The following is a 27311-nucleotide window of genomic DNA, read 5'->3' as shown; positions in this document are numbered from 1 at the left end:
GAGACTGGCTGCCAGTAAGGGAGGTGAGAGACATCTCACCAGAATCACTGAGGAGAAGCCTGTACGGAAGTAAATCCGCTACTTTGGCAAAAACATGGGAAGAAGAATTAAGATGAGTCGGAAAGAACAATTCATTGAAAGATAAAACTACAGCATCACCTGAAAGGCAATCGGGCCAAGAAAACGGAACAGAAGACGAAAGGACAGTGGCTAAAACTATTGAGTTAAAACTCCAAGCCATAGAAGTAAGGAATGCAGAGAGCACCAACTAATAGCTCTCAGGGACTGATCAACCGAAAGTCCTCGGTCGTCAGAGAGCAACAACATGCAGAGGCCTTCCTATGGTACGAGGAAGAGTGCAACAATATAAGCAGAAACACACTCCTCCATAAGAAAGACAGGAGAAGATCACTCACTATAGAGATACCGAACAGAGGAAGGTATAAAAGACATATATACATACACATACATATATATACACACATATATATATATATATATATATATACACATATACATACACACATATATACACACATATACACACACACACACATACATATACACACACACACATATATATATACATATACACACACATATATACAAAAACACACACACACATATATATACATATACACACACACATATATACATATACATACACACTTACATATAAATACACATAGATACACACACACACATCTAAATATACATACACATACACATACACACACACATATATGGAACAGTGAGCCAGCAACCAAACCACAGCGAGCTGGAAACCAACCACCTGGCCTCATATACAAGGAAAAGAAGCAGAAAACAATACCTTTGACTGAGTGGTGTTAAGCAGGCAGCCGAAAGACCGGTGAAAAGAAAAACAATCTTGCTAGAATAGAAATAAAAGACCAATATGGAGAACTGTAAAAGGGTCAAGTTGAACAAGGCCAGCACAGGGTGGCCTACGCAGATAACTAGTCCCCGTCTGAGGGATGAATAACTGATAGGGAAGGGATCTGGCTGAAGCAGTGGACAATACAGAGGAAATATCATGGAGAGACCAACTCCACAAATGACTAAGTACGGGGGGAGAAAAGGACGGTATAGCCAGCAATGGATTAAGATTTCTCTCCACTCCAACTATCTCTAAATGCCAATAAGTGGAGTGGGCTTGAGAGCAAAACAGATATTGACCATTCAAAGGCATGTCCACCAAGGCAGACTGAATACCCTCAGAAAAGCCAGAGGTGCGTAGGCACGCTGGCAAAGAACTAGAGAGAGAGCCATGGCTCGTCTGACAAAATCTGTGGTATCCATGCCACAATGAGACAGCAATTTCGCCACCTGCCCGACATCTTGGACCATCGGAGTAAGAGTGTACTGTGTGTTATAAGCGACAGATGGGAGATGGCGCAAGACCAAATCCCACAACAAATGAGATCATCGGCCCAAAACACAAGCGGTATTAAGCGGAGCTGGTGGCAGAAAAGGGATATTGACCAAAAGCATCTAGACTTTTAGATTCCCTGTGTAACACACTGAACTGATGTAAGGGGAGACTGTAGCAGCCTGAACCACAAAGCTGCACGTAGTATGCTGCAAGAAAAGGCAGAGCAGGTCTCCTGGGGCAGGATGGTGCGTATGAGCTATAGATTGGTCCACGGGGGCTCTTGAAATGGGTTTAGTCCAAGTGCCACACAGAATATCAAAGAGGGCTTCACTAACTGGGAGCACAGGTTCAGTCCTCATTTGGCCCGGATTAAACACCCCAAAGAGGGGATCAATGGCCACCTCGACAGGAGGAAGCTGCAGCCCCAGAACCATGGCACCCACTGCCTGCTGTCCACACCGAACACCACCCATGGCCAATTCTCCCGCAACCACTGCTGCCAGACCGTCACCACCATCCGCACCCTCTCGGGCAGCGCCCCAGGGCCGGTCGCCAACACCATCGGAGCCCTGAAGTGCATCCTCCTCAACGTACGATCCCTGCACAGACATGCACTAGAGATCTTGGATCTCCTCGACACCCTCTCGCCAGATGTCGCCTACTTCACGGAAACCTGGACCAACGCCTACTCCGCCCCTGACATCGCCACCGCCATCCCTGGCGGATACAAGGTCAAGAGAAAGGACCGCCCCAACCACCGAGAAGGAGGACTCGCCATCGCACACAAAAGCTTCCTCCAACTTTGCACCTCGAGTGGCTCCTTCTCCACTACAGAGCACCTCCACTTCTAAATCCAGACCAGCCCTATAACCACACTGTGCGGCACCCTCGCCGATAGACCCCCGGACCTCCCGCTTCATTCGTCACTACCATCGCCAACCTCATCGCACCCCACACCATCGCCTCAATGGATTACATACTCATCGGAGACCTGAACTTCCACCGCAACAACCACAGTGACCCAAATCCTCCACCTTCCAAGACAACCTCACCAACTTCGGACTGAAACAGCTCGTCACCATGCCTACCCACAAGGCAGGACACACCCTCGACCCCATCTTCGCCGGAAGAATCAACATCCGCTTCACCCACACCACGCAACTCCCATGGACAGACCACCACTGCGTACACTTCCTAGTCAACAAACCCATGCCGCCCAAACCTGCCCCCTGCCCTCTACGAAGAAACTGGAGCTAAGTCACTGAAGACCAGCTCAACTCCACCCTCAACCGCGACGCCCCACCACCTCGACCGACGCAAACCTTGCAGCTAAATAAACTCCACAGATGTATCTCCAACTGTGCAGGGGAGCCCGCACCCCTATGTAACCTCAACAGACACCACCTCAGGAAGGCCTCCTGGTTCACCACCGACCTCCAAGAATCCAGACGCAGCTGCATTGAGAAGAACTTGGGAAACAGCAAAATGCCAGAAGACCGCACCACCTACAAGAACGCCATGACGGAATACCACCAATGCATCAGATTCACCAAAAAGACCTTTATCCAGAACAAGATCCCCGCCAACTCCAAGGAACTTTTTAGCGTCATCTAGGAATTCAGCAAGCCCCCTGCAAAACCATGGACATCACCCCATCCCAGGACCTCTGCAACAAGCTAGGATCTTACTTCCATCTAAAAATCAAGGGCCTCTACGACAACTTCAACGACCAGACACCTGACTTCGAAACCACCTCCTACTCCAGTAACGCCATCCAGCCCACCATCTCCTCCTGGACCCCAGTCACAACCGAAGACAGCACCTCGACCATGAAAGGCATCCACTCAGGAGCCCCCATGGATCCCTGCCCCCCACACATCTTCCGCAGAGCCACCTTCACTCCGGAACTACAATGCACCATCAACGCCGCCTTCAAAACCGGCATCTTACCAGACTGGAAAAGCACAGAAGTCAGACCGCTTCTCGAGAAACCCTCAGCAGATCACATGGACCTCAAGAACTACCGACCCATCTCCCTCCTCTCATGGACAAAGTCACAGAGAAGACCGCCAACGCCCAACTAACAAAATTAATTGAAGAAAAAGCCAATCTCGACCCCTCCCAATCCGGATTCTGCAGCAACCACAGCACAGAGACCGTCCTACTCGCCGCCACAGATAACATCCGCACCCTCCTCAACCAAGGCTCTGATCCTGCTCAACCTATCTACAGCATTCAACACCGTCTCCCACCGCACACTCACCACCAGACTCCACGTCTCCAGCATACGAGGAACAACCCTCGACTGGCTCCGCTCCTTCCTCACCAGCAGAACCCAAAGAATCAGACTACCGCCCTTCCTCTCCAAACCGACGGAAATCAGCCCCACGCTCTTCAACATCTACATGGCCCCCCTCGCCGCCATCGTCAGGTAGCACATACTCAGCATAGTTTCCTACACCGACGACACCCAGCTCATCCTCTCCCTCACCTAAGACCCCATCACCACCAGACCCAACTTCCAGGAAGGAATGAAGGACATCACCTCCTGGATGAGCAGAATCTGTCTGTAGCTCAACTCAGAGAAGAAAGAGGTCCTCGTACCCTCCACCTCAGCATGGGACAATACCTGGTGGCCCACCGCCCTGGGCAGCCCTCCCACCCCCACGGACCAAGCCCGAAACCTCGCATCGCACTAGACTCATCCCTCTCTGTGATTCCCACGTACCTAAGCCCACAGGGGCAGGTGATCAGATAAATGAACCGCTCACTAATACAAGTTGTGTGGTGCACCAGACATTTCACCGATTCCATATATCATGAGATGTGCTACCATGGCGATGCAGGAGAACTTTTTCCTCTTTGAAACACAACTCTATCTCCAGGTGTCTGTCACATCCACAGGGAGCACCTTTGCGCCGAGTCTGGCGAATCTTTTCATGCACGTGTTTGAGGAGGAGGTCGTCCTATCATCCAACAATCCCTTCCAGACACACATCCATCTCTGGAAGAGATATATCAACGACATTCTTGTGGTCTGGAGAGGCAACAAGATGACATTTAACACCTTTCATAATTGGCTCAACACCTGCAATGACCATCTCAGGTTCACATGTGACTATATTAAAGAAAAACTTGCTTTCCTGGACCTCTCCATTTATCTATCAGATGGCCAGTTAGAAACTGAACTATATACCGAACCCATGCCTCGAAATGCTTTATTTCATTACGAAAGCTACCACCCCAAATCACTGTGTGAGAATCTTTCCTACGGTCAATTTCTCAGGCTGCAGCGGAATTGTTCTTGCACTGACACGTACAAAGAACACGCCCAGACCCTAAGAAATAACCTTCTTGATAGACACTATCCCAAAGCCTTAGTCAAGAAATCAGCCAAACGCGCATTAAACAACAGAGATACCTTACTGGATAATCCATCAAATACACCCACACAAATCAGGTTGTTGTGCGTCAACACCTTCAGTTCTCTCTCAAACACAGTGAAAAAGTCAGTATTGCGGAATTGGAACATCCTTAACAAAGATCAACATAAAATACAAAAACCCCTATTTTCTTTCAAATAAAGCACTAACCTTAGGGACACCTTAGTACACACAAGACAGTTACTAAGGAGCACACAGAAACCTAACACCCTCTGCCATCTGCCATCTGCACAAGGTCATTTTCCCTGTGGGTCATGCTCAGTTTGCGCTCAGTCTCATGCCTGAGGCGAGGAGGCACCCCCTTGATGAAGCATGATACCTCAGGTGTGTGAGGGGAACTGTCCTTAAAAAGGGATACCTTCACCGCACCAATCGGTCCCTATCTTGGTGTCTGGTATATATGTTCCATATACGCATATATAGTTTTATATACTGGACCCGTGGGCTCTTTGTGAGTTAACTTTCAAGATAGTCCCCCACGCCTACAAATGCCTCCACAACACCGGATCCCAATACCTCAGCGAGAGAATCTCCTTCCACGTACCCAAGAGAAACCTCGGATCCGCCGACCTCGCCAACACCCTGCGAATCCGCAGAGCCAGAACAGGTGGAAGAGGCTTCTCCTACATCGCGGCCAAGACCTGGAACGAGCTCCCGATCAACATCAGACGCGCCCCCTCTCTGAACATCTTCAGGAAGACACTCAAGACCTGGCTCTTCCACTGAACGGAGCGGCTCACACCCCACCCCACCCCAAAAGCGCCTTGAGACCCTCACGGGTGAGAAGCGCTCTTTACAACCCCTTGATTGATTGATTGATGGCAACTCTCTGCTCCAGCTTAGCAAAAGGCGAGCTAGCCTCTGAAGCGAGGCTATGAGGAGAAAAAAAGCCAGAGGATGGGATTGAATCAAGGCCACTAGCCTCACCAAGGTCAGACACCCAATGATACTCAGGAGGAAGCTGAGGAATTGCAGTTATGTCATGACTGACCTCACCAAATTACCTGTGTCCCAAGGGGAAAACATTAGGGGGCTCCTCTGAAAGCCGAGGAATGTAGCCTGAAAATAACTGTTCCAACGACGCCATTCCTGACATCGATCAGCGTTGAAGACGAGACAGCTTGGCATCAGGGAAGAGAGACAAAGTAGCAGCCATGGGAAGCAGATGGTGGCGCTGGTTGATCCAACACTGGTACCACAGGTGGGAACTCCAAAGGGTAGTGCACTAGAGCCGATAAGGGTTCGATCATGGATTTGGAGGGCCTAACAGACACCGAGGGAGTCCCCGCCAGTTTGGTTCAGTCAAGGTGTCACCAACCTCCTTAGGGCAGAGGTGCGTGCCAGAGGGAGTCGGAGAACCAAAAATGGCATGAAGTGATAGACAGTGTCCCCTCATCTGAGACAGTCTTGTCTCCGCACCGAGAAACAGAAAGGGTGGGACAGATTCTCACTGTGACCCCGAAATTGGAGAAACAGGAGGAGTGTCAGGGGCACTGAACATACGCGGTAAAGTTGTGGGAGGCGGCAACACTGACAGCGTGACTTACCAGCTGACAGCAAGGACAAAAGACTTTGGGAGCTGGCCCTCGCGTCGTCCTCGGAGGGAGAAGAGGACAGGGACCGACACTGGACCTTGACCACCACATCGCTAACAGTGTCATGCAGCACTCCCGCAATGCCGACGATTGAAACTGAAGACCTGAGAATATCTAGGCCCAGATTCCTCACCTTAGAATTATCCCCAGGCATTAGACTAGATCCGGAAACTTTTCAAGCAGAACCTCTGCATGCTGGTATGTGACGTTGTTTGGCTCCGCATCGGTGTCATCCGCACTGGACGTAATATGCCTATCTAGGTGCCACACAAAGGGCTGAAGTCAGATACTTTTTGTGCCCTTTCGATGCCAGAAGCGAGGAACCATGAAGATTTTCATGATGTACTGGTATGCAGCACTATGGACCTCCTAAGAGTACCCTCTGTGAAGAAATCGGTTCACAGAGCTGGGTGGATGGATGGGAGGGTCGGCAAGGAATCTGCAGCTACATAGTCTCTACCAGATAAGGCTCTACAGAAGGTTACTTTTTCATCTGATAGAGACGTCTAGCAGCAGAGTCCTTACCTTAGAATAGATACCAGGCAATACCTCTCCAGAGGAAGGTCTGCAAGCTGATTTAGACCAGGAAGCATTGGAGGACCAAACGGGCAAAGTGCCTGTCATGACTGACCTGACTATTCAGACAGTAGTGTCTGATGAATGTGTGCAGAGATGCCTACTTGGCCGCCTGAATAAGTGGTTGCAGCCTAGGCTCTGGTTGAATGAGCATGCAAGCCCTCATGGGGTTACTTCTTGGCCAATGTATAGCAGATTTTAATGGAGAGCACTATCCATTGTGAGATGGTCCGTTTTTGCGTAGTGTTTCCTTTCCTCGCCCCAATGAAGATGTGATTGTCCATCCAAAACGCTCTGGCACAATCAATGTAGAATGCTCTTTTTGAGTCCAATCAGTGGAGTCTCTCCTCCTCTATGGAAGGGAGAGGCAGGGCCAAAGACGGCAGGTAAGATATGTTGGACCACATAAAAAGATGTCACCACTTTCAGAAGAAAGGAGACACTGGTTCTCATTTCCAGTTGTCTAGATAGAACGTCATGTAGGGAGGGTGCACAGAAAGCACTTGCAGTTCAAATACCCTCCGGGACGATGCTATGGCCACCAGAAAATCTGTTTTGATGGTAAGTACACAAAGGCGACTGTTGGGTAGAGGCTTGAAGGGCGCAAACATTAGAAATGTCAAGACCAGATTAAGGAGCCATTGGGGAATGATGAATGGTTGTGCAGGGAACGATTTTGGAGTCCCTTTAGAAAAGGAGCCACAAAGAAGGCTGGTTCGGCAACCACACAAAAGCCGAAATGGTTGACACTTAACTTTTAACAGTGCCCAAAGCAAACCCTTGCTGAACCAGGGAAAGTATATACAACAAAACTTGGGATAGGGTTGTAGAAAGGGGATCAACATTCTTGGAAGCACAACATGCCACAAATGTCTCCCAACGACAGGGATAGGCTGTCTTGCTTGAGAGATACCTGGCTGCCAGAATAACATTGCAGATTTCAGAAGGAAGGTCATAAACGGCCAATCTGCAAGCGTGAAGGCAGAGAGTGCAGAGACTGGGATGCAAGACCCTGCCCTACTGCTGTGACAGACAATACTCTCAAAGGGGCAGTCTGATTGGAGAATTCCGGCATGTAGAAGTGCTGACATTGCATGCTGTCAGAAGTGATGAATTGATCTTAAAAAAACCTTGCACGACCTCCAGATGGAGACACCATTTGTGATCCGCTAGGCGTCGATGGCCGAGTTTGTCCGCTCTGGCGTTCAGAGAGCCTGCCAAATTTTGAACCGCCAGGGAAAAGCCCAGTTCTTCCAGCCGGTACACAGACAAAATATCGAGTTTTAAATTTCGATATACAATTATATCGAAGTTTAAATATCGAAGGGACATAATATAGAAGGTAAGTAATATCGACACTCTTAATATCGATATTAGTAATATCGAAGTTTTAAATATCGATGTCAGTAATATCGAAGTAAATAATTTCGATGTTACTAATATCGATTTTTAAATAAATTTTGTGTATATTATATTGTATTTATTATGTTTAATAATTTATTTTTAATGTAATTTAATTAAATGTTGTCTTTTAGTACTGTAGCGGGTTGTGGGTTTATAGGGGAATAGGGTGGGAAGTAATTCAATTATGTTAAATTAATTATTAATTAGTAGGAATTATAAATTAATTAATTGAGAATAATTTTTAAATAATTATAATTAATTGAATAATTGATAAATATGTTCTGTAGCGGGTTATGGGTTTATAGGGGAATAGGGTGGGAAGTAATTTAATTATGTTAAATTAATTATTAATTAGTAGGAATTATTAATTAATTAATTGAGAATTCTTTTTAATTAATTTTAATTAATTGATTAATTGATAAATATGTTCTGTAGTGGGTTATGGGTTTATAGGGGAATAGGGTGGGAAGTAATTTAATTATGTTAAATTAATTATTAATTAGTAGGAATTATTAATTAATTAATTGAGAATTCTTTTTAATTAATTTTAATTAATTGATTAATTGATAAATATGTTCTGTAGCGGGTTATGGGTTTATAGGGGAATAGGGTGGGAAGTAATTTAATTATGTTAAATTAATTATTAATTAGTAGGAATTATTAATTAATTAATTGAGAATTCTTTTTAATTAATTTTAATTAATTGATTAATTGATAAATATGTTCTGTAGCGGGTTATGGGTTTATAGGGGAATAGGGTGGGAAGTAATTTAATTATGTAGAATTAATTATTAATTAGTAGGAAGCATACAATACATTAATTGTTATTAATTGGTAAATAATTATAATTAATTGGTAATTAATTTTAAATAATTCATTAATTGATAAATGTGTTCTGTTGTGGGTTGTGTGTTTATAGGGGAATATGGTGGGAACTAATTTTAATTTAATTAAGTAATAATGAATTATTTTTTATAAGTATGTTATTTCAACCCCTACTCTATCCAACACTTTCCCTACTGTTGCACTCTCTGGAGTGGGAATAGTAATTTTTACCCCTACGCTATCCAACACTTTCCCTACTGTTGCACTCTCTGGAGTTGGAATAGTAATTGTTACCCCTACGCGATCCGACACTTTCCCTACTGTTGCACTCTCTGGAGTTGGAATAGTATTTGTTACCCCTACGCTATCCAACACTTTCCCTACTGTTGCACTCTCTGGAGTTGGAATAGTAATTGTTACCCCTACGCTATGCAACACTTTCCCTACTGTTGCACTCTTTGGAGTTGGGATTGTAATTTTTAATCCTACGCTATCCAACACTTTCCCTACTGTTGCACTCTCTGGAGTTGGAATAGTAATTGTTACCCCTACGCTATCCAACACTTTCCCTACTGTTGCACTCTCTGGAGTTGGAATAGTAATTGTTACCCCTACGCGATCCAACACTTTCCCTACTGTTGCACTCTCTGGAGTTGGAATAGTATTTGTTACCCCTACGCTATCCAACACTTTCCCTACTGTTGCACTCTCTGGAGTTGGAATAGTAATTGTTACCCCTACGCTATCCAACACTTTCCCTACTGTTGCACTCTCTGGAGTTGGAATAGTAATTGTTACCCCTACGCTATCCAACACTTTCCCTACTGTTGCACTCTCTGGAGTGGGAATAGTAACTGTTACCCCTACGCTATCCAACACTTTCCCTACTGTTGCACTCTCTGGAGTTGGAATAGTAATTGTTACCCCTACGCTATCCAACACTTTCCCTACTGTTGCACTCTCTGGAGTGGGAATAGTAATTTTTACTCATACACTATCTAAAATGTATTTAGCTTTTTTATTAGTATTATGTTGTTATTAATTGTTATTTATGTGATTATTTTATGAATATGAATGTATTAGTAATTTATTATATTTTTATTTTTTTATAAGTTATGAAAATAATTAATTTAGAGTTAATATTAATGAAAAATATATTATGTATTATATATTTATTAATATTAATTTGTATTACATTCTGTATTAATTTTAAATATTATAGTACATTTTTAAATATGTTTATTACATTTATAAGTATTATTTTGTTAATATTAGATTTTTATTTAATAAAAAAAAACGATATTTTACAAAAAAACATATTTTTGTCATTCTATATATTTTTTTCGATATATTTGTACTTACCTTGTTAGGGATAGGATTCCTATATTTTTTACTTCGATATTTTTGTTCCGATAATTTTGTATATCGATATTTGTGTTATCGATATTTTGTCAGACATTCGTTCCAGCCATCTCCAGAGAAGAAGCCTTTTGACACAGTATCTATGATCCCATCCTGCCCTGTTTGTTGCAGTACCACATGGAGGTGGTGTTGTCCGTGAACACCTGCACTAGTCTTCCCTTGATCAAAGGATGAAAGTGTTTTAATGAAAGTCATATTGCCCTCCGCTCTAACACATTGATGTGGAATTGGTACTCTGCCGGAGACATGAGTCCTCTGTTCTCCACCTCTCCCAGGTGGCCACCCCAACCCAGGAGTGACAAATCTGTCAGGATGGAGAAGGGAGAGGGGTCTGCAGCTGGCCCAATCAAGGTTAGTCAGCCACGACTGCAGGTCTCTTGAGGTTCCCTCTGAGGTCTGGAGCAGGTCGGAGAGATTTCTGATGCCAAACAGCCTCAGTCAGTATCATAGAAATTAAGGACAGAGGCTGAAACATCTGAATCATAGCCTGAATATTCTGGGCTCCATGTCCAGAACAACTCAGATGAAGGGAAGTGCCTAAGAGGGAGTCAGGTGTGACTTCAGCAAGTAGATAGAGAAACCCAGAGACTGTAGGAGGTCCGCCATAGTCTGGAGGTAAGAGACAACTGTCTATTGTCGAGGTAGGGGAAGACCAGGGCCCCCATCCTCTGCAGATGAGCTGCAACTACTTCTATCACCTTGGTGAACATTCTCCGGCGCTGGAAGCCAAAGGGAGCACAGCAAACTGAAAGTACTTGTGGTCCACCTTGAATGCTTGTGGACAGGCAAGGAGGGGATATGGAAGTGGGTATCCTGAAAGTCCAGTGCTACCATCCAATCTCCCGCGTCGAGGGGAGACATGACCTGCGCTAACGTTAGCATCTTGGATTTCTCCCTCAGAAAGACATTGAGAAGGCACAGGTCTAGAATCCTGCTGCCCGTACAGGTATGATGGCAATATAAAGGAATTTGGGGGCTTCGCCTGGCCGGGGTGTGGCAAATTGGGTCAACCTTTGGCTAGTGATCACATGTCTGTGGGAATCGCGTCCACAGCAATCAAAAGGCTGAGCTGCTGAATGGGAAAAGACACTGTTGGTAGACACTACTGCAACAACAGAAGAGGCAAAAATCAGAATAGGGTTGGCAGTGGGCAAAGGAGAGTCCTAAGGACCTGGCAGCAGCCCGGCCGTCCTTAAAGCGTTCTAGTGAGGAGTCTGTCTTTTTGCCAAATTATCTGAAACCATCGAAGGGCAAGACCATAAGGGAAGCTTGGACATCCCCAAAAAGCCAGCAGTTCTGAAGCAGGTATGGTGTCTTAGTGCCACAGATGACACAATACCTCTGCCTAGCTAGTCTTGTCATGTTCAGTCCGCAGCAAATAGTGAATTATGTTGTGGTTCTGCCATCTGAAATTGCCTGTGACAGCATGGCTTGGGCCTCCTCTGAGACCATGGGCAGTACGTGCGCAACTGAACCCCAAACCATGTGGGTGTATCTGCCCAAAAGGCATGCATTGTTCACTGACTGCAGAGCTAGGCTGCGGAAGAGAACATTCTCTTGCCAAAGGTATCCAGCCTTTTGGATTCCCTATCCGGTGGAGTGGCAGGGAATGCCAGAGTTGACTTTTCACATGGAGGATTGAACCGCCAATCTCTTCGGGTTGGATGCTAGGTGAGGAAACTGGGATGCGCAGGAGTGGGGCGACGGTGGTGAGCAATTGCCCTGTGCATAGGAGCCCCTGTGCAGGGCTTGGGCCAGGCTCCAAACAGGCCGTCCATAAAGGCTTTCTTAAATGGGAGGAGAGGTTCAGAGGGGGTGTCAAGACATTTGACTTGACTGCCACAGAGGGCAGCTATAGGTCCAGGACCTCAGCCACCCTGCACACCACTATTGCAAAAGAGGTCTCTTCCTCCATAGCCACCATGGGATGAGACTAAGCTAGAGTCTGGTGAGGTGTCCAAATCACTTGCATCTGGCAGTTTCTCGTGCCAGATGTCCTAGGCCTGATCTAGGAGATTAAGGTAACCGTATGTGTCCTAGGACCCCCTAATCATCTCCCTCTCAAGGCCTGTCAAAGGAAAAAGGCACTAGCTCTCAGTCCAGGGCACAGTTCCAGCTAGCACTGGAGTCGGTGTTAGACAACGTCTATGTGACTCCATATTGGATGGGGTCGGTGCCGCCGCTGGGCAAAGGTGGAACCAGGAACTACAGCACTGGAGCAGATTCGCGGAAGGATTTGGTCTTGTAGCCAGTACTGATCCAAGGAGCCAGAATGGTGAATAGGGTGAACTCACCAGTGGGAATCCACTGAGGACTCCCTCCGAACCCATGAGGCCTGAAGGCGCTCCAGATTGGACCGGCCACTTAAAAATGGCCTCACAGAACTCCGGGTCGGATGGAGGTCGCTCCTATTCTGGGAACCTCTGGGAGGCGCAGAGTGGACCCAGACACATGCTCTGCGGTGGACGCGTGGGAGAGGGGTCTCAGCTTGGGTAGTCGTTCCTGTCCCTTGTCCGAAGGCTTGGACCCGTACAGTGAAGTCAAAGAGCGTTTTGACTTGAACTTTTTCTTTTTGTGGGGCTGACCCGATGACTTCACTGAGATGACTTGTGTCTCCGCAAGCAGTTCCGGGACCACACACGCAACTGGGATCTTGATTATCAAGGGGTCATCCAACATCGGACAGCGAGAAGCTTCAAGGAGTGCTCACGCAACACCTTAGGGTGCATAGCACGCAGTCCTCGCAGGCCTTGGAGTCAAGGTCCCACTACAGGTACCATAGGCAAATCAGGGAAGGGTCGTCAGAGACATCTGCGTGTGATAGGCACCACAAGGTTTGAAACCCGCTGGTTTCCTAGGGAACATTTCTAGCACACCAGAAGACTAAGTCTCAAAAAATGTTGAAAAAACAATTGCTCTCCCTGATACTGGGGGTGACTGGAGCGGAAAGAAAACAACTGATGCCAGTGCTCTGGGGTGGTGACTATATAGGCACCACACATGTCACTTCTGGCAGGGAAGGAGATGAACGATGCCACCTACCAGCATACAGAAGTACTGCTCAAAAAGTTTCTGGATCCAGTCAGATGCCTTTGTAAAATTCTATGGTAACAAATCTCCTGCTAGAAGTCTATATCCGATACATGCATCCTTTATGCAAAGGTAAATTCCACATTTAGAAAAGCGGACAGAATCAGGGGACTGTCACTGAACTGGAGGAAGGACGCACAAATCTGTAGACCACCCATAAAGTAGCAATCGGTTGAACAGACAAGCATTTAGGAATGTACTTGCTACATTTTCAAAGCACCCAACCCTACACCAAATATATCCAGTATAGGAAAGTTTACTGAGTCGTTATCAATCCCATTTTTAGATCTTGCCTTGAGAGCTGCAAGATATTTTGTTACCCAACAGTTAACTTACAGCTTGCCCATTACTTACCACTGGTTGGTTTTACTGTCGTTCTCATTTGTGTACTTCTAATTTCTTAGCGCATGTGGGCTTCACTTGGGTTTGTTCGTCCTGTGGAGCATGGACCCATTAACTTGTGTCCTTCCACTGGTCTGTTTTCAGGCGCTAATTTTTCTTTTTGTTTAGGCACTCTGCAACAGTGTGTATGTTTTCCTACTGTCTTCCTCGTCTATGTCTCCCTCTCCGCAGCTCTCGCTACCCATGTGTTTCGCCCCTGCCCTCGTTTGCTTATATTGCCCCCACATTGCTTTTTCAGCAATGTGATTCTCCCTACACCTCCTAGTTGTGCTTTCTTGTTTATTTGCTCCACTCACGTACCTCTCTCTCTGTCGCTACTCTCAGTGTTCCATCCCTGTGCCCTCCAAGTTGCTTCCCCCTGCCCACACCCTGTGTTGCTTCCCCCTTGCTGCTTCCCCATCCCCTGGCACTCCCCCCGTGTGGTTTCCTCCTCCCTTGATGTCACCCCCACATGGCTGCCTTCTCCCCTATGTTGCTTCTAGCTACTGATGCTACTTTTTCTTTTCGTTTACCAATCCGACTCAGATCTAACAAAAAACGCTTGCTTCATAATGCCTTTGAAAGTCTACAAAATTATGCGGCCAGCCGCAAAAGGCTTTTATCTTTTTTAAACTCTATGCTGCACAGCAGCAGGATGCTGTAAAGCATGGCTAAAACCACCGGTAAAGCCAAAAGGTTCTAAAGGTGAAACCTACTGGTTGTGGCATTACTGGTTTTGTGAAATGGGGGTACCTTTTTATGTTTAAAATAACTTCACAAAAAAGTTTTAAAAGGTGGAAAGAAAACCTGATTCCCCAATTGCACAATATGTGTAATAGTCATTACTCCATGTTAGACGTTACTGCATGTGATTACCATACATCTGTGCTATGTTAAGTAATGTGTGTTTCATGGAAATTGACATGAATGGGAAATAAGTTATATGACACATGCACACAGATCTTGTGCACTTTGTTTTCTAGAAAATCTAATCTGAAACTGTTCAAGTGTCAAACTCTGGATGCTTAAGTCTGGTTACTTCAAGCAGCAGATTACAGAAAGACAGAGGTATGCTTAAGGTTCCATCAATTAAAACGTGGCATAAAGCCCTTTTCCTACTGAAATTATCCAAATGGAAACAATTGAAAAGTAAGGTCTACATTGTGCAAACTAGGAGGTTTAGCCAACCCCTTTAGCAACATTTCATATCCATCAAAATGCATTGAGAACTGAAAGCTCTTTATAGTGAACCCTCAATTGACATCTTCTAAAGACCTCCACAACTCACCTGCAGCATTATAGCAAATAGACAAAACAGAAAAGACATTAAAGACACGAAAGACAAAACAAAAAAACGTGCATTACCTGATTTACGACCTCAAAGTATACAGCAAGTGTTGTTGTGGGGTTAATCCCACATATCTTCCACTGACAGGTACCCCCTGTTCCTATTTCCTATAAATTAAGCACAGAAATAATCATTCTTACTTCAACGATACCAGAATTTTCTAACAAGAAAGGTTTGCAATCATTTATTCCCTTTAGTATTAAGCTGTTACACACCCAGTGGCAAGCCATTTGATTGGATTTTATATATTTTTTTATTTAAACTTCAATAACTTTTTTAAATTATTTTTTTAACAAAGGGTACCCAGGCACGATTATGATGGTGCCTGCAGACTTTGGTTTTCTATTGGAACATTTATAGTTGCACCAAAATATTAAAACATTTATACAATACATTAAGTAAAAAAAGTATTTTGTTTTTATACAAATGATAGCCACACAACGTTTGCATATGTACACTGTGCATTTACAAAAGTTTAAAAAATCTTTGGTAATGTTCTTTCTGATGGATATGACAGCTACTGCAGGTTTCTTAAATGAAGCAGTTCCCAGGTGTAAGACTGGATTAGGAAATTTACTACAGCTGTATCAAGCCTCTGGCATCAGCCCACATAGTTCATTGAGGCGAATGCCTGCTTGAGAGACACCCAGAGTATCTGAAAGGAGCCAAAAGAACTGATGACAACAGTTCTTTCCTAATTATTCCAAACCCCGCCCCATCAGATGCTAAAGACACACGGGACGGAGCCAATAAAAAATGGAAAATCATTTTACGCCATCCTCAGGAGGGAACATAGGGTAGAGTAAGGAATCTGCAGGAGCCGTCACATCTATTAGAATCGACATTCATTGTGTTCTGTTAATAGATGTCGGCACCTGCATATTCCTTTACAGATCCAAGACTCAAGTATTTCCAAACTAGAAGGACTGAGGAGCCATAATTTAACTTTCACCAAAATTCTCTACACAACCGCTTGTCTAAATAGCTACTGAGCTCAGTCTGGCTCAATTTAACAGTAATGCTTAGTGTTAGTCATGACATCCAGGGCGTGGTAGTCCCCCAGACTATTTGCTTTCACCCCACTATTTTTGCTGGACTGGTTTTGTTAAACAGAGTCAAATTGGCATACGCCTAATTTTAACATTTAATTTACTTAAAAGCCACTAGTAAATGCTTCCCAGGGCCTGTAAATTACATGCTGCAAGCGGACTACACACTCATTGTGCAACCCACTAAATTAGCACTGTAAAATATGCCTTGGGTCCGCCACTACAGCCTGGTAATATAAACCTTTTGCCACGCCTTAACATTCCTTTTTAATATTTATAAGTCACCCATAAAGTATCCCTAAAGGCTTATTGGCAGGGTGCATGGTACTTAAAAAGTAGGAATGAGTTTTTGAGTTTTACATGCCCTGATAATGAAAAACTCCTAAAGTAATTTTTCATTGTAGGAAGGTTATTTCCCCCATAGACTAAAACTGGGTTACCTTATTGCTCTTAAGTGATAACTTAAGTTTGGGAACAGATTGAGAAATGCTTCTTCTACTCATTTAAATTATAATTTAAAAACCTCTTTAATCGTAAAAAGCTGTCTTTCTGCTAGCGTCCAGGGTCACATGACTGTGAATGGCTCTCATGTGGTGTGTTGTGATTCCTTCCAGACATGAGGACAAAAGGCACCTGGGTGTCGAGGGAGTGGGCCTTCATGAATGGATGGTTGAGAAGGAGTTGCACCCTGCGATGGAGGATCCTGCCTGCAGCACACAGAAAGGGACCTGATACCAGGAGGCAAACCCAGAGGAAGAAGAATAACTGACCAGGACCAGTTTTGGAGTAGGCAAGGGATTGCCCCCACAGAAAGACTGGGACTGGGTATAAATGTGGCACCTTCAGAACCTCTCATCAGAACACCCCTGGACCTGTGGAAGATTCAGAAGAACTGCTCAAGAGTCTGACGGAAGACTGGACCTGCTTGCCTTGAAACCGAGGATGACCACATGTGACTCCAAAGCTCAGTTGTTTCACTTTCTGTTTGAGCTACAGGGACACAGAACGCTTTCAGAGCCCTTTCCTGCAACAGCCCAGCAGATCTGAACCACCTGGGCCTGCCAAAGTCCTGCTACTGGCCTCTGCTGGAGTGAGCCCTGATCTCCAAGAGATGCCCTCAGGTCCTGACCCTTGCTGGCATCAGGGCATGCTCCTCCTACCCAAAAGTTACAATACCTGCACTCCAGATGAACACCCAGAAGTTTGGGGCTCTTCGTGACCGGGAGCAGGCTTCTTACATGAGCAACTGTCATCGAGACTTCGCCAATAAGAAGTTTCCATGGAAACCGGCTCTTCACACCAAACAACGATTGCCTGCGTCTCCCACCAACGTGAAGCTCAAGCGGCAACTGCTTCTCGTGTCGACAATGCCCACACTAACAAGCAGCACCAGCTGAGGCTCCTCACGTGGACTTGACATTTAGAAGGTAAACCTTAAAGCAGGATGAACCTGGTCCCTCTATCCGACCTGTGCTAAACCTGAACTTGTGACTTTGGCCCAGTCCCAGCAAGTTGCACTTTTGGTGCTATTTTCACCTGGAAATTAAAAAATCATATCTCCAGTTCTACTAATTTTAGTTTATTTTTCAGAATTGTTTTAGGTTTCTTCTTGAGTTCTGTTTTCACTCTAGTATGCTTGAATGCTTCATAAATACTTTGAACATACCCTCTAAGTTAAGCCTGACTGCTTTTGTGCCAAGCTACCAGAGGATTAAGCACAGGTTTATTTTGTGACTTTTACACGTCACCCAGACAAAAATTGTGTTTATTATTTGAGTGGGGCTTCCTCCTCTCTCAACTAGTAGTCCAATTTCTTACACATGGCAAAGTAAACAGGGTCCAGGTCACTGCCTCGCAGACTGACTGCACAGGAACTCCTCTTAATAATTCCTAAATTGTAGTTTTAGCCTTTAGAGTGTGGGCCCTGAGTCAATTAGGCAGATTTTTCCTCTTTTTCAAATGCAATGTACAGATCACCACCTGTCCTAAATTTTGCAAGAACGTATATAAATAATGGCTTTAGGCTGATCTCAAGATTAACCTTTCCTCCTTATTCAAAGGATAACGTGGAGAAAGAAAGATGATAATGAAAGACTATGGGATGTGGAACTACTTTGGGCCAAAAAGATAGTGTTTTTTTTATATTACAGATTTTATTGGGTTTTTACAAGTTACAAAGTAAAATGCAATGAAGTACATATACGATATAAGAGCATATATTTTGCAACATTTGGTAACATCTCTGTGGATCTATACTCGAGATAACACACTGGTCAAAGTCTGCATCTAGTACAACAGTTAGAATACATTTACAGATAAAATGTCAGTACATTTGTAGTTGCGTCTGATTCTCAACCCAGTTTAATAAGATAATTAACATTGAGTAATGCAAAAGGAACCCCCCCTATTGACGGGCGCAACCAATATTCTTTGACTCTTCAGAAGATCTGTTATGGTGTTATCACCAAAATATTGAGCCAAAAAGATCCAACTGGACAAGAACATTGACTCTTTCAGCCTTTTGGTCACATTGCAGTCAGGCTTTAGAAAGGGCTGCAGTACTGAAACTGCTATGCTCAACATTGTTGATGACATCCATCACTCCCTTGACGAGGGGGAGGCCTCGCTTCTCATTCTTCTTGACCTCTCTGCTGCTTTCGATACTGTTAACCACTCTGCCTTACTCTACACCCTCAAAGATCGGTTTGACTGCAATGGCCCTGTCCTCAAATGGTTCACCTCCTTCTTTCAGCACAGATCCCAACAAATTCAAATCAGCAATTTCCTCTCTCCCTCTCTATTTAACCTCTTCATGGAACTCATTGTATCTCTCAGACAAACTCCACAAAGTGGGCTGCTCTAGAGAAATGAGGAGTTAAAATACTCTCATGCTAGTACCTCCTTTGGTAGACAAGAAATCTACCCAGTTACGCTCTTTCTCCGAAAATGCACCTACTATCTGGAACTCACTCCCCAAAGATCTACGTTGCAACCGCTCCTACCTCAGCTTAAAAAAAATCTCAAGCTGCACCTTCTGAACAAATACTGGGGTCCTTAATCCTGCCACCTAACTGGGTTTCACAACCTGCCCATGACGGTGCTATGTTCTCACCACATTATACCTGACTTACTACCCTCCTCCTCTCATTCTCACATATACTTCCACCCTCCCCCTACTTGTTCTCTTATAATCACTGCCTACTCCTACAAGCTATCTCCTCTCCCATCACCCTCCTCAGAGTCCCCCACCTCCATACCCGCCCCTCATCCTTGACCACCCAACCTAGCTCAACTGTCCAATTCTGGTTACGGACTAATTGTACTCCTTATTTTCTTGTCCACGTATTTACTGTTCTTTGCATTTTGTTCTCATTATCTTGCACTTTTCCTTTTTGTACAAATGTTATATTGCAATTTGTTCCACTCCCAATCTTTGTAAAGCGCTCTGATACCTTTGGGTCTAGCTAGCGCTATATAAAACTTTTTAAATAAATAAACAAATAGAAAGATAGTTTGACCCTCAACAAAACTGAATCTTTTCAAAACAATAAAGGAGAAACTGATAGGACAACTCATTTAATTATTTTGGCTGAGGTGAGTGGCAGTAAAAGAAACATATCCAAGACAGGCACGTCAATGAGCATGAATTCATTAGTTCAAACATAGAGCCCACATGAAAAGTAAAAAAATAATTGTAATCCTACTGAGGGGAAATAATAGACATCAGGGATATTTATTTAGTAGCTGTGTTTGGAATCTCACAACTTGGTAATATTTCTTGTTGTCAGCTAAAAGTCAAACAATACATTAAAAGACTAAAAACATACTAATAATTTACATGAATCTATAAATAAAAAATAAAACAAAATAATTAAATTAGAAGGCAGCGCATTTTCAACTGGTCTCTTGACCCTAGATTTTCTCATCACATTACAGGAGAATACCACGATAACAGATTATAATCAAAAGCAACACACAAGCTTGGACAAGATTGCACCACACTTTAATGCTATTCTATTTAATGAATTTACAAAAAATAGACCTGCTCACGTGTAACCGAAGAATGGAAGCTAAAAGGTGACCACTCTTTTGGGTTGATCTAATCAAAGCGCTACCTGCCCAAGAAGCATATTAAAAAGTTATAGGGACCACAAGGTGCTTTGGATCAACGTGAGGCTTTAAGAGAAGAAATAAAAAACAGCATGGCGTCCTATGACCTCATTGTTCTAGCCTCGTGAGACGCCATGCAGCTGTGATGTAAGCTGACATTTAGTGGGAGATTTAATCATCAGAAGCAGAAATAAATTCCATGGTATGGTTAAAAAGGCACAGACTGAGATGGCTACTAGACAGCCCTTAACTGTCCCAGTTGTGAAACCCTTTATACTCAAGGATACCACGAATCAGAGAAACTACATTCTAGCACTAACACTCAACACTAACAGGATCATTGGATTCCTCTTTAAACCAGGAAGAGAAAAAATAACCATCCATTACTAGAGACAGCTCGAGCAGGCAGACATCGGTCACGCCGAAACATTTCAAAGACTTTCAAAGGAAGATCATACACACTCAAGGTTAACCTTTTACATTTCTTGCTTGAAGCCTCCGCTTTGGAAGGAAAAGTTAAATGAGAAGTCCACTGTGCTGAGAAAGGAAATCCTCCTAAACAGAACATATAACAGAGGCTATAAGCTCAACAGGAGGACCATGTCCATCTTGTCCAATTTGGGGCGCTGATAAGCACAGTCCAGTAATATCTCAATTTGAGGATGACTTATTGCACTAGAGGCAGTGGCACACAGATGTGGGAGAGCTTACAAATCCACTACACAAACTAAGCATCGCTTATCATCATGGAGGCTAGGCATTCTATAGAACAGCACCAAAACATTTGTTGTTGGACTTGGTCACAGAAAATCAATCTCTGGGACTCTCTATCTGTGACAGGGAACAGCTAGCACTTGAGGACGCAGCTCCCACTTGTGTTTTATCGATCAACGTCCCCCCAACTGACAGCCATTACATTCTGAGACCCAGCTAGACGTAAGGCTGATAGTCCAATTTTCCTGTTTAATGCCTTCGTTCACAAATGAGCAGTCTCTTCGCATAAGGACCTCGAGGAGACTCCTCCCTGCCTATTTACATAAGCCATTGTCCATAGTATTATCAGTAAGTAGCCGAACATGAACACCAGAATCAGGGAGAACGAAAGCAACTGCTGTTCCATAGCATTGATGGCCATGTCACTCAGATGCATTTCTAAACTAAAAAGAGAGACATCCAGCAAAAATGAAGATTGAGGCCTTGCTCTGCACCACTTGTCCTTGTAAAAAGAGAGGCTGAATAGGCCGGGGATCCCTCATTAAGAAGAGCGAAGCTGGTATTTCCACCTTTACAAACAGCAGCCCAAGGAACTGGTTTCACTGAACTCCTTAGCAGCCACTGAAAGAGTCTCATGAACAAAAGAGCATGAAACGCCAAGCAGATTCAGGGATTCGAACTGTAGAACCATCTGCAAGATGTAAGACAATCCCCTGGCATTGGTAAAGGCCTGTAGTGACTTGATGTCCAGAACTGCTAAAAGGTAAAGGTAAAGATAGATAACCTGATGATGAAGCTGAATACCTTGGGACAACTGACACCTTAGTAACAACACGTTAGAAAGTTCTAAGAGTATTTTGGCAAACTCCGATACATCAGGTAAATCAAAACATACCATTCAGTCGCTTAAATATCTTGGGCCAGATTAAAAATGTGTATTTCCGGGGGTGCGTGGCCGAGCGGCACCTAAGATGGCCGCACTCTAACGAGGCTCCCGTGAGGAACTCCCCACGGCCCGGAAATCCGAAATTTATCCTTGGCCCTGACTGTCCTAGAGGCCGGAACTGGGTGCAGCGTGGGCTTCGGTTTCCGTGGACCCCTCCCGGACCCTCCCGGTGGCGTGTGGACGCCGCGGTGATCTTTGGCAATTTGAGGCCTGCCGCGGCCCAGTCTTTGGTGGTAACAACGTCGGACGCCGGCCTCGCGTGATCCTGAGGCCGGCGGCGGTGGAGCGGGGCCGGCGGCGGGCGCCAGGGGACCGGCCGGTCCGGAGGTGTGGAGTGGAGCCCGGGACGGCCCGGGGGCACCGGAGTGGGCTTGCCCCTCCCCTGGGTGACAGTGGAGAGTGGGGACCCTGGGGCTGCGGATTGCGGCGCAGGGGGAGCGGATGACGCTGGTTTGGGCTTGGAGGCCAGAGCCGGGCTCAGTAGTGGATCCGAGCTCAGCGGCGATACCCCCAGGTCATCGGGGTCGGGGGGTAGGCCGCCTTGATACACATCCTGACGCTCTGTAGAGTGGCTATGGTGGCTGCTGGATGGGCTAAGAGGTGACGCGGAGAGCGAAAGGGGCCCTGCACCGGGGTGCGCGCCGGCATCAACCGACTGGGTTGACAAGGCGGCGAGGGCTGAGCTGGAGTGCAGGAGATCGTCTGATGAGCCGCGGAGAAAACCCTGGCACCACAGGCAGGGAGTGTTGGACAGCGGAGGGTAGCCGGCCCGGGCTGCCTGTGCAGGCGGAGGACTTGGCAAGGGTGCCCCGCGTCCACCGGCAGGTGGTGTGAGATCCTTGGACGAAGGGCCCAGCGGGTTTCGCCCGCCTGGAGAATGGGTTGGAGGAGGGTCTGCCGCAAAGGAGGTGGAGTGGACCGAGGGACTGATTGTGGATCTCTGACTGGGCCCGTGTGGGATCCCCCGGGGACACAGGACCGCCGTATGCAGTCTGGGGTGCCGTTGTGCCCCCATGGGTGGTTCCCCCCTCCCCGCAGAGGGCCAACATATCACGGGACGCAGCCATGAAACCCAAGAAATCCACGACCACCCAGGCCAACACTATGGAAAACTACACGGCTGCTGCCAACGGTGGTGGGGACGTGCAGGTGGGGACCCAGGCGGGCGCACAAGAGCCATCCTTGGCATCGATCATGCAGGCCATACAGTCGCTGGGAACCACACTGGAATCGAAAATAGACAAAGTGTCCATTGAAATGACATTACTGAGGGTGGACTTAAACAAAACGTTGGAAAAGGCTACCCAGAACGCAGCTGACATTGCAGAACTCCGAACTACCGCTAAGCAAATGCAACAACAGGTACAGCGTCTATCACAGCAGCAGAGGGTGGTGATGGTCAGGCTCGAGGACCAGGAATGACGGGCCCACCGGAACAACATACGCGTGGTAGGGGTGCCGGAGAAGATGGAGGGGCCAAGCGTGGACCTGTTTCTTGAAGACCTCATCCTCAAGCACCTGCAGCCCAAACGCCTTTCGAAGTTCTTCGCAATCGAGCGGGCTCACAGAGCTCCGGTCCCCCTGCCGCGTCCAGGTGCCCCGCCACGGACCATAATTGCACGGATCCTTAACTATAGGGACCGCGACGCCATTTTGCAAGCAGTACGCCAACGGGGAAATTTGAGGCTGGACAATGCCACCATCAGGCTCTTTCGGATTTCACGATGAATGTGCAGCGGGAACGTAGATCCTTCGACGGAGTCAAAAAAGTGCTTTGGGAAAAGGGCATCAAATACATGATGTTTTTCCCAGCGAAACTTAAGCTTCTCAGAGGCGGGAAATCCTTCTTCTTCACCTCCCCGGAGGACGTTTATACATGGCTGGAAGAGCACGGGGATGCGGCTGGCCCTGGCTCAGAGGGAGGCTGGAGGGACATGGCGCCGCGGTCTCCGACCTCCTCGGTTGGCTCTCTGGGGAAAGAGGGCAGCGGCGGTGGGGATCTCCTTTACCTGCCAGCAGAAATCAGCCATGGAGCCTGTCGGCTCGCCGGATATGGGGTGAAGGAGCCCAGACTAGTCTGCAGTGAAGTCGTTGACAGAGATTCACGTGATGTATAATGTCTCCTTCATGTCCCCTGGGACTGGGTGTCGGAGGTGATGTTGGATGTTGATTTGGGGGTCCAGTGGGAGGGGGGGGCCCTTGCGGAGATGCTTCCTGAGTAGTTTCGGTATTTGAGAACATATTGGACAAGATGTGGCAATTACCGGACTGTGAAGTGGGGCCGACGGGAGCCCTCAAGTTGCGGGACTAAGTAGAGGTACTCACCCCTTTGGTTTTCGTTTGAAGGGCTACAGTCGCTCTGCTCGTTGGGGGATGTCCGGCCCTGTTGGCTGGAGTAGCAGGGAGGGGGGCTAGTTATAGGGGTAGGGGGGCGATGGGTTTGTCTCAGTTTAGTTCCTTGTGTTTCTTTCATGATGCATCTGATTTGGCTCCTAAGGCACTATCGGTGGGAAGGCGGGATGGGGGGGAGGGGGGGGGGAGGGGAGGGGAGGGAGCAGGCTTGTCTCCCCGATTGATCGTATCAGTTGTCTATCATGCCTATATCACAAGCTAGTCACATTAGAGTAATGTCCTGGAATGTTAACGGCCTACAGAATAAGATAAAACGGACTATGGCACTCAGTATCTGCATAGGCATGCACCGGATATTGTCCTGCTACAGGAAACACATTTGCTGGGAAACAATTGTAAGGCCCTTAATAGATTTGGCTACACGCTACGCAGGGTTCACCACAGGCTCAAGGGGGATGGGGATACTCATCAGGAACTCCATGCCACTGGTAATTGGGAGACAATGGCTAGACCCCTTAGGGCGCTATGTGGCATTGACAGCCCAGTGGGAAGGTAAGACTGTCAATCTGTGTTCGTTGTATATACCTCCCCGACTATACAGCACCACACTCCCAGATGTCGGTAAACTGTTGTTAGATATGACACCGGGGATTCTGATGCTAGGGAAGGACATGAATGCAGTAATGGAGAGGGACTTCGATAGGTCACAGACTCGAGCTGCGGGGGGGGGGGCCTGTCACCTCCGGGACTTTGTGCATTCTATGGGGCTCGTGGATCTTTGGAGGGCACACAACCCCCTGGTACGACACTTCACACATGTATCGGCGGCTCATGGGTCAGGGTCTCGGATTGACTATATATATATTCACGCAGGTGGGCAGCATGGGACAGTTCCAGGGCAGGTGTCAGAGCCAGGGAATATCTGATCATTCCCCAGTAGAAGTGCAGCTCCGAGGCCCGGTCCGGGATTGGACTAACCTCATCAGACTTGACACGATTTTATTTAAGGATCAGGAGTTCCAGGACGCATTCAGGGAGCGAGTTGATCACTACTTCGCCAACAATGTTGGCTCTGTCAGCTCACATAGTATAGTATGGGAGGCGTACCAGACTGTGGCCAGGGATTTTGTGCAGGCGGAGGTAGGGAGACGTGGTAAAGACAAAATGGCGCACATTGAGCGATTGGAGCGCGACCTGCAGGCGCTGGGGAATGCGGGAAAGGGATCTCCTGAGCAAGATCGGGATAGGAGACATAGGCAGCAGCTCCTGGAGAAGGAGATAAGAGATATCCTTACTGACCAGGCGAGATCCCATGCCCTGGCAATCCAGAGGCGAGGGCATGATTTGGGGGATAAGGCCAACAGAATGATCGCCTGGCTGGAGAACAGGGACCGGGACCGGAATTGGGTCCCGGGGATTGTAGGATTGGACGGATCTATGCACACCACGGGTCAGGAGATAGTGGCGGAATTCGCGGGCTATTATGAAACAATTTATAGATCACACACTGCCAGGCGAGAGCAGGAATGCCGGGACTTCCTGGCCCCCTTGCGGCTGCCTGCGTTAGAGCAAGCAGATATAGAAATCCTTGAGTCGCCCATCACAGTTCAGGAAGTAGAGCATGCCATGGGAGATCTGCAAAAGGGGAAGGCACCGGGCCCCCAACGGGTTTCCAGCGGAGGCATTCGGGTGTGTATCAAGTCGACTAGCGTCCCACATGCTGAGTATGTTTCAGGAAGCCAAACAGCAGGGAATCTTGCCAAAGGATCTGCGGTCGGCAACGATCGCGGTCATACATGAAGCCGGTAAACCGCAGGAGCGGTGCAGTTCTTATATGCCCATCTCCCTACTTAATTTTGAAACAAAGGTACTGGGTAAAATACTGGCCACGAGACTGGGGACAGTTATTCAGTCCTTGATCCACCCGGACCAGTCGGGCTTCATGCCCCACAGGAGCACACGTCTCAACCTAAGGCGGTTATTCGGGGTCCTACAGGGGGTGTCTGAGAGGCCTGGGGTGCCGGTGGCGCTACTGTCTCTTGACGCCCAAATGGCGTTTGACAGTATTGAGTGGCATTAACTCTATGCAGTCCTGGAAAAACTGGGCTTTGGCGAAAACTTTCGGGCTTGGGTGCAGCTGCTATATACTGAACCGTTCGCTAGAGTCCGGGTAAATGGAGTGCTGTCCAGGGAGTTCCGCCTGTGCCGGGGCACGCGCCAGGGTTGCCCCCTTTCATCCACCCAGTTCGCACTGGCGCTAGAACCTCTAGCGCACTGGATACGTAAGGACCCCTTGATCTGGGGTGTAGACTTGAGAGGGGGCTGGGAGGAGCGTATTTCATTATACGCAGATGACATACTTCTATATGTCCAGAGGCTGGACGCTTCCATCCCGAGATTGATGGAAATTGTAAGCGAGTTCGGTACGTACTACGGATACCGTATAAATTGGGGTAAATCCTTAGGTCATGTTCTGGCGGGGCTGCAGCCATCGGCGGCCTGTGAGGGCCTGGCCTGGAAAGAAACCTTCAAGTATTTAGTAATCTGGATCACACGGTCTGACTGGGAGTTCTTGCGCCTGAACGTGTTGAACCAGCTAGACCGACTCCGATGTGATGTGGAGCATTGGAGGTCTCTACCGCTTTCTTTGATGGGACGTGCCG

The 27311-nt window shown here is 46.7% G+C and overlaps 1 protein-coding gene across 4 annotated transcripts in view; it reads right to left on the bottom strand.

The window, feature by feature from the left end:
- Window positions 1-27311, bottom strand: part of SEC23A (SEC23 homolog A, COPII component) — an 891592-nt gene that overhangs the window by 481984 nt on the left and 382297 nt on the right. For all 4 annotated transcript variants that reach the window (XM_078659766.1, XM_078659768.1, XM_078659769.1 and 1 more), the window contains one exon: window positions 15495-15584. In XM_078659766.1, the coding sequence (XP_078515892.1) occupies window positions 15495-15584 (90 nt within the window). The remainder of the gene's footprint in view (window positions 1-15494; window positions 15585-27311) is intronic.

This window comes from Lissotriton helveticus, chromosome 9 (genome assembly GCF_964261635.1).
Source record: "Lissotriton helveticus chromosome 9, aLisHel1.1, whole genome shotgun sequence".
NCBI classification, from domain to species: Eukaryota; Metazoa; Chordata; class Amphibia; order Caudata; family Salamandridae; genus Lissotriton; species Lissotriton helveticus.
This window is presented reverse-complemented; position numbering and strand designations above follow the sequence as displayed.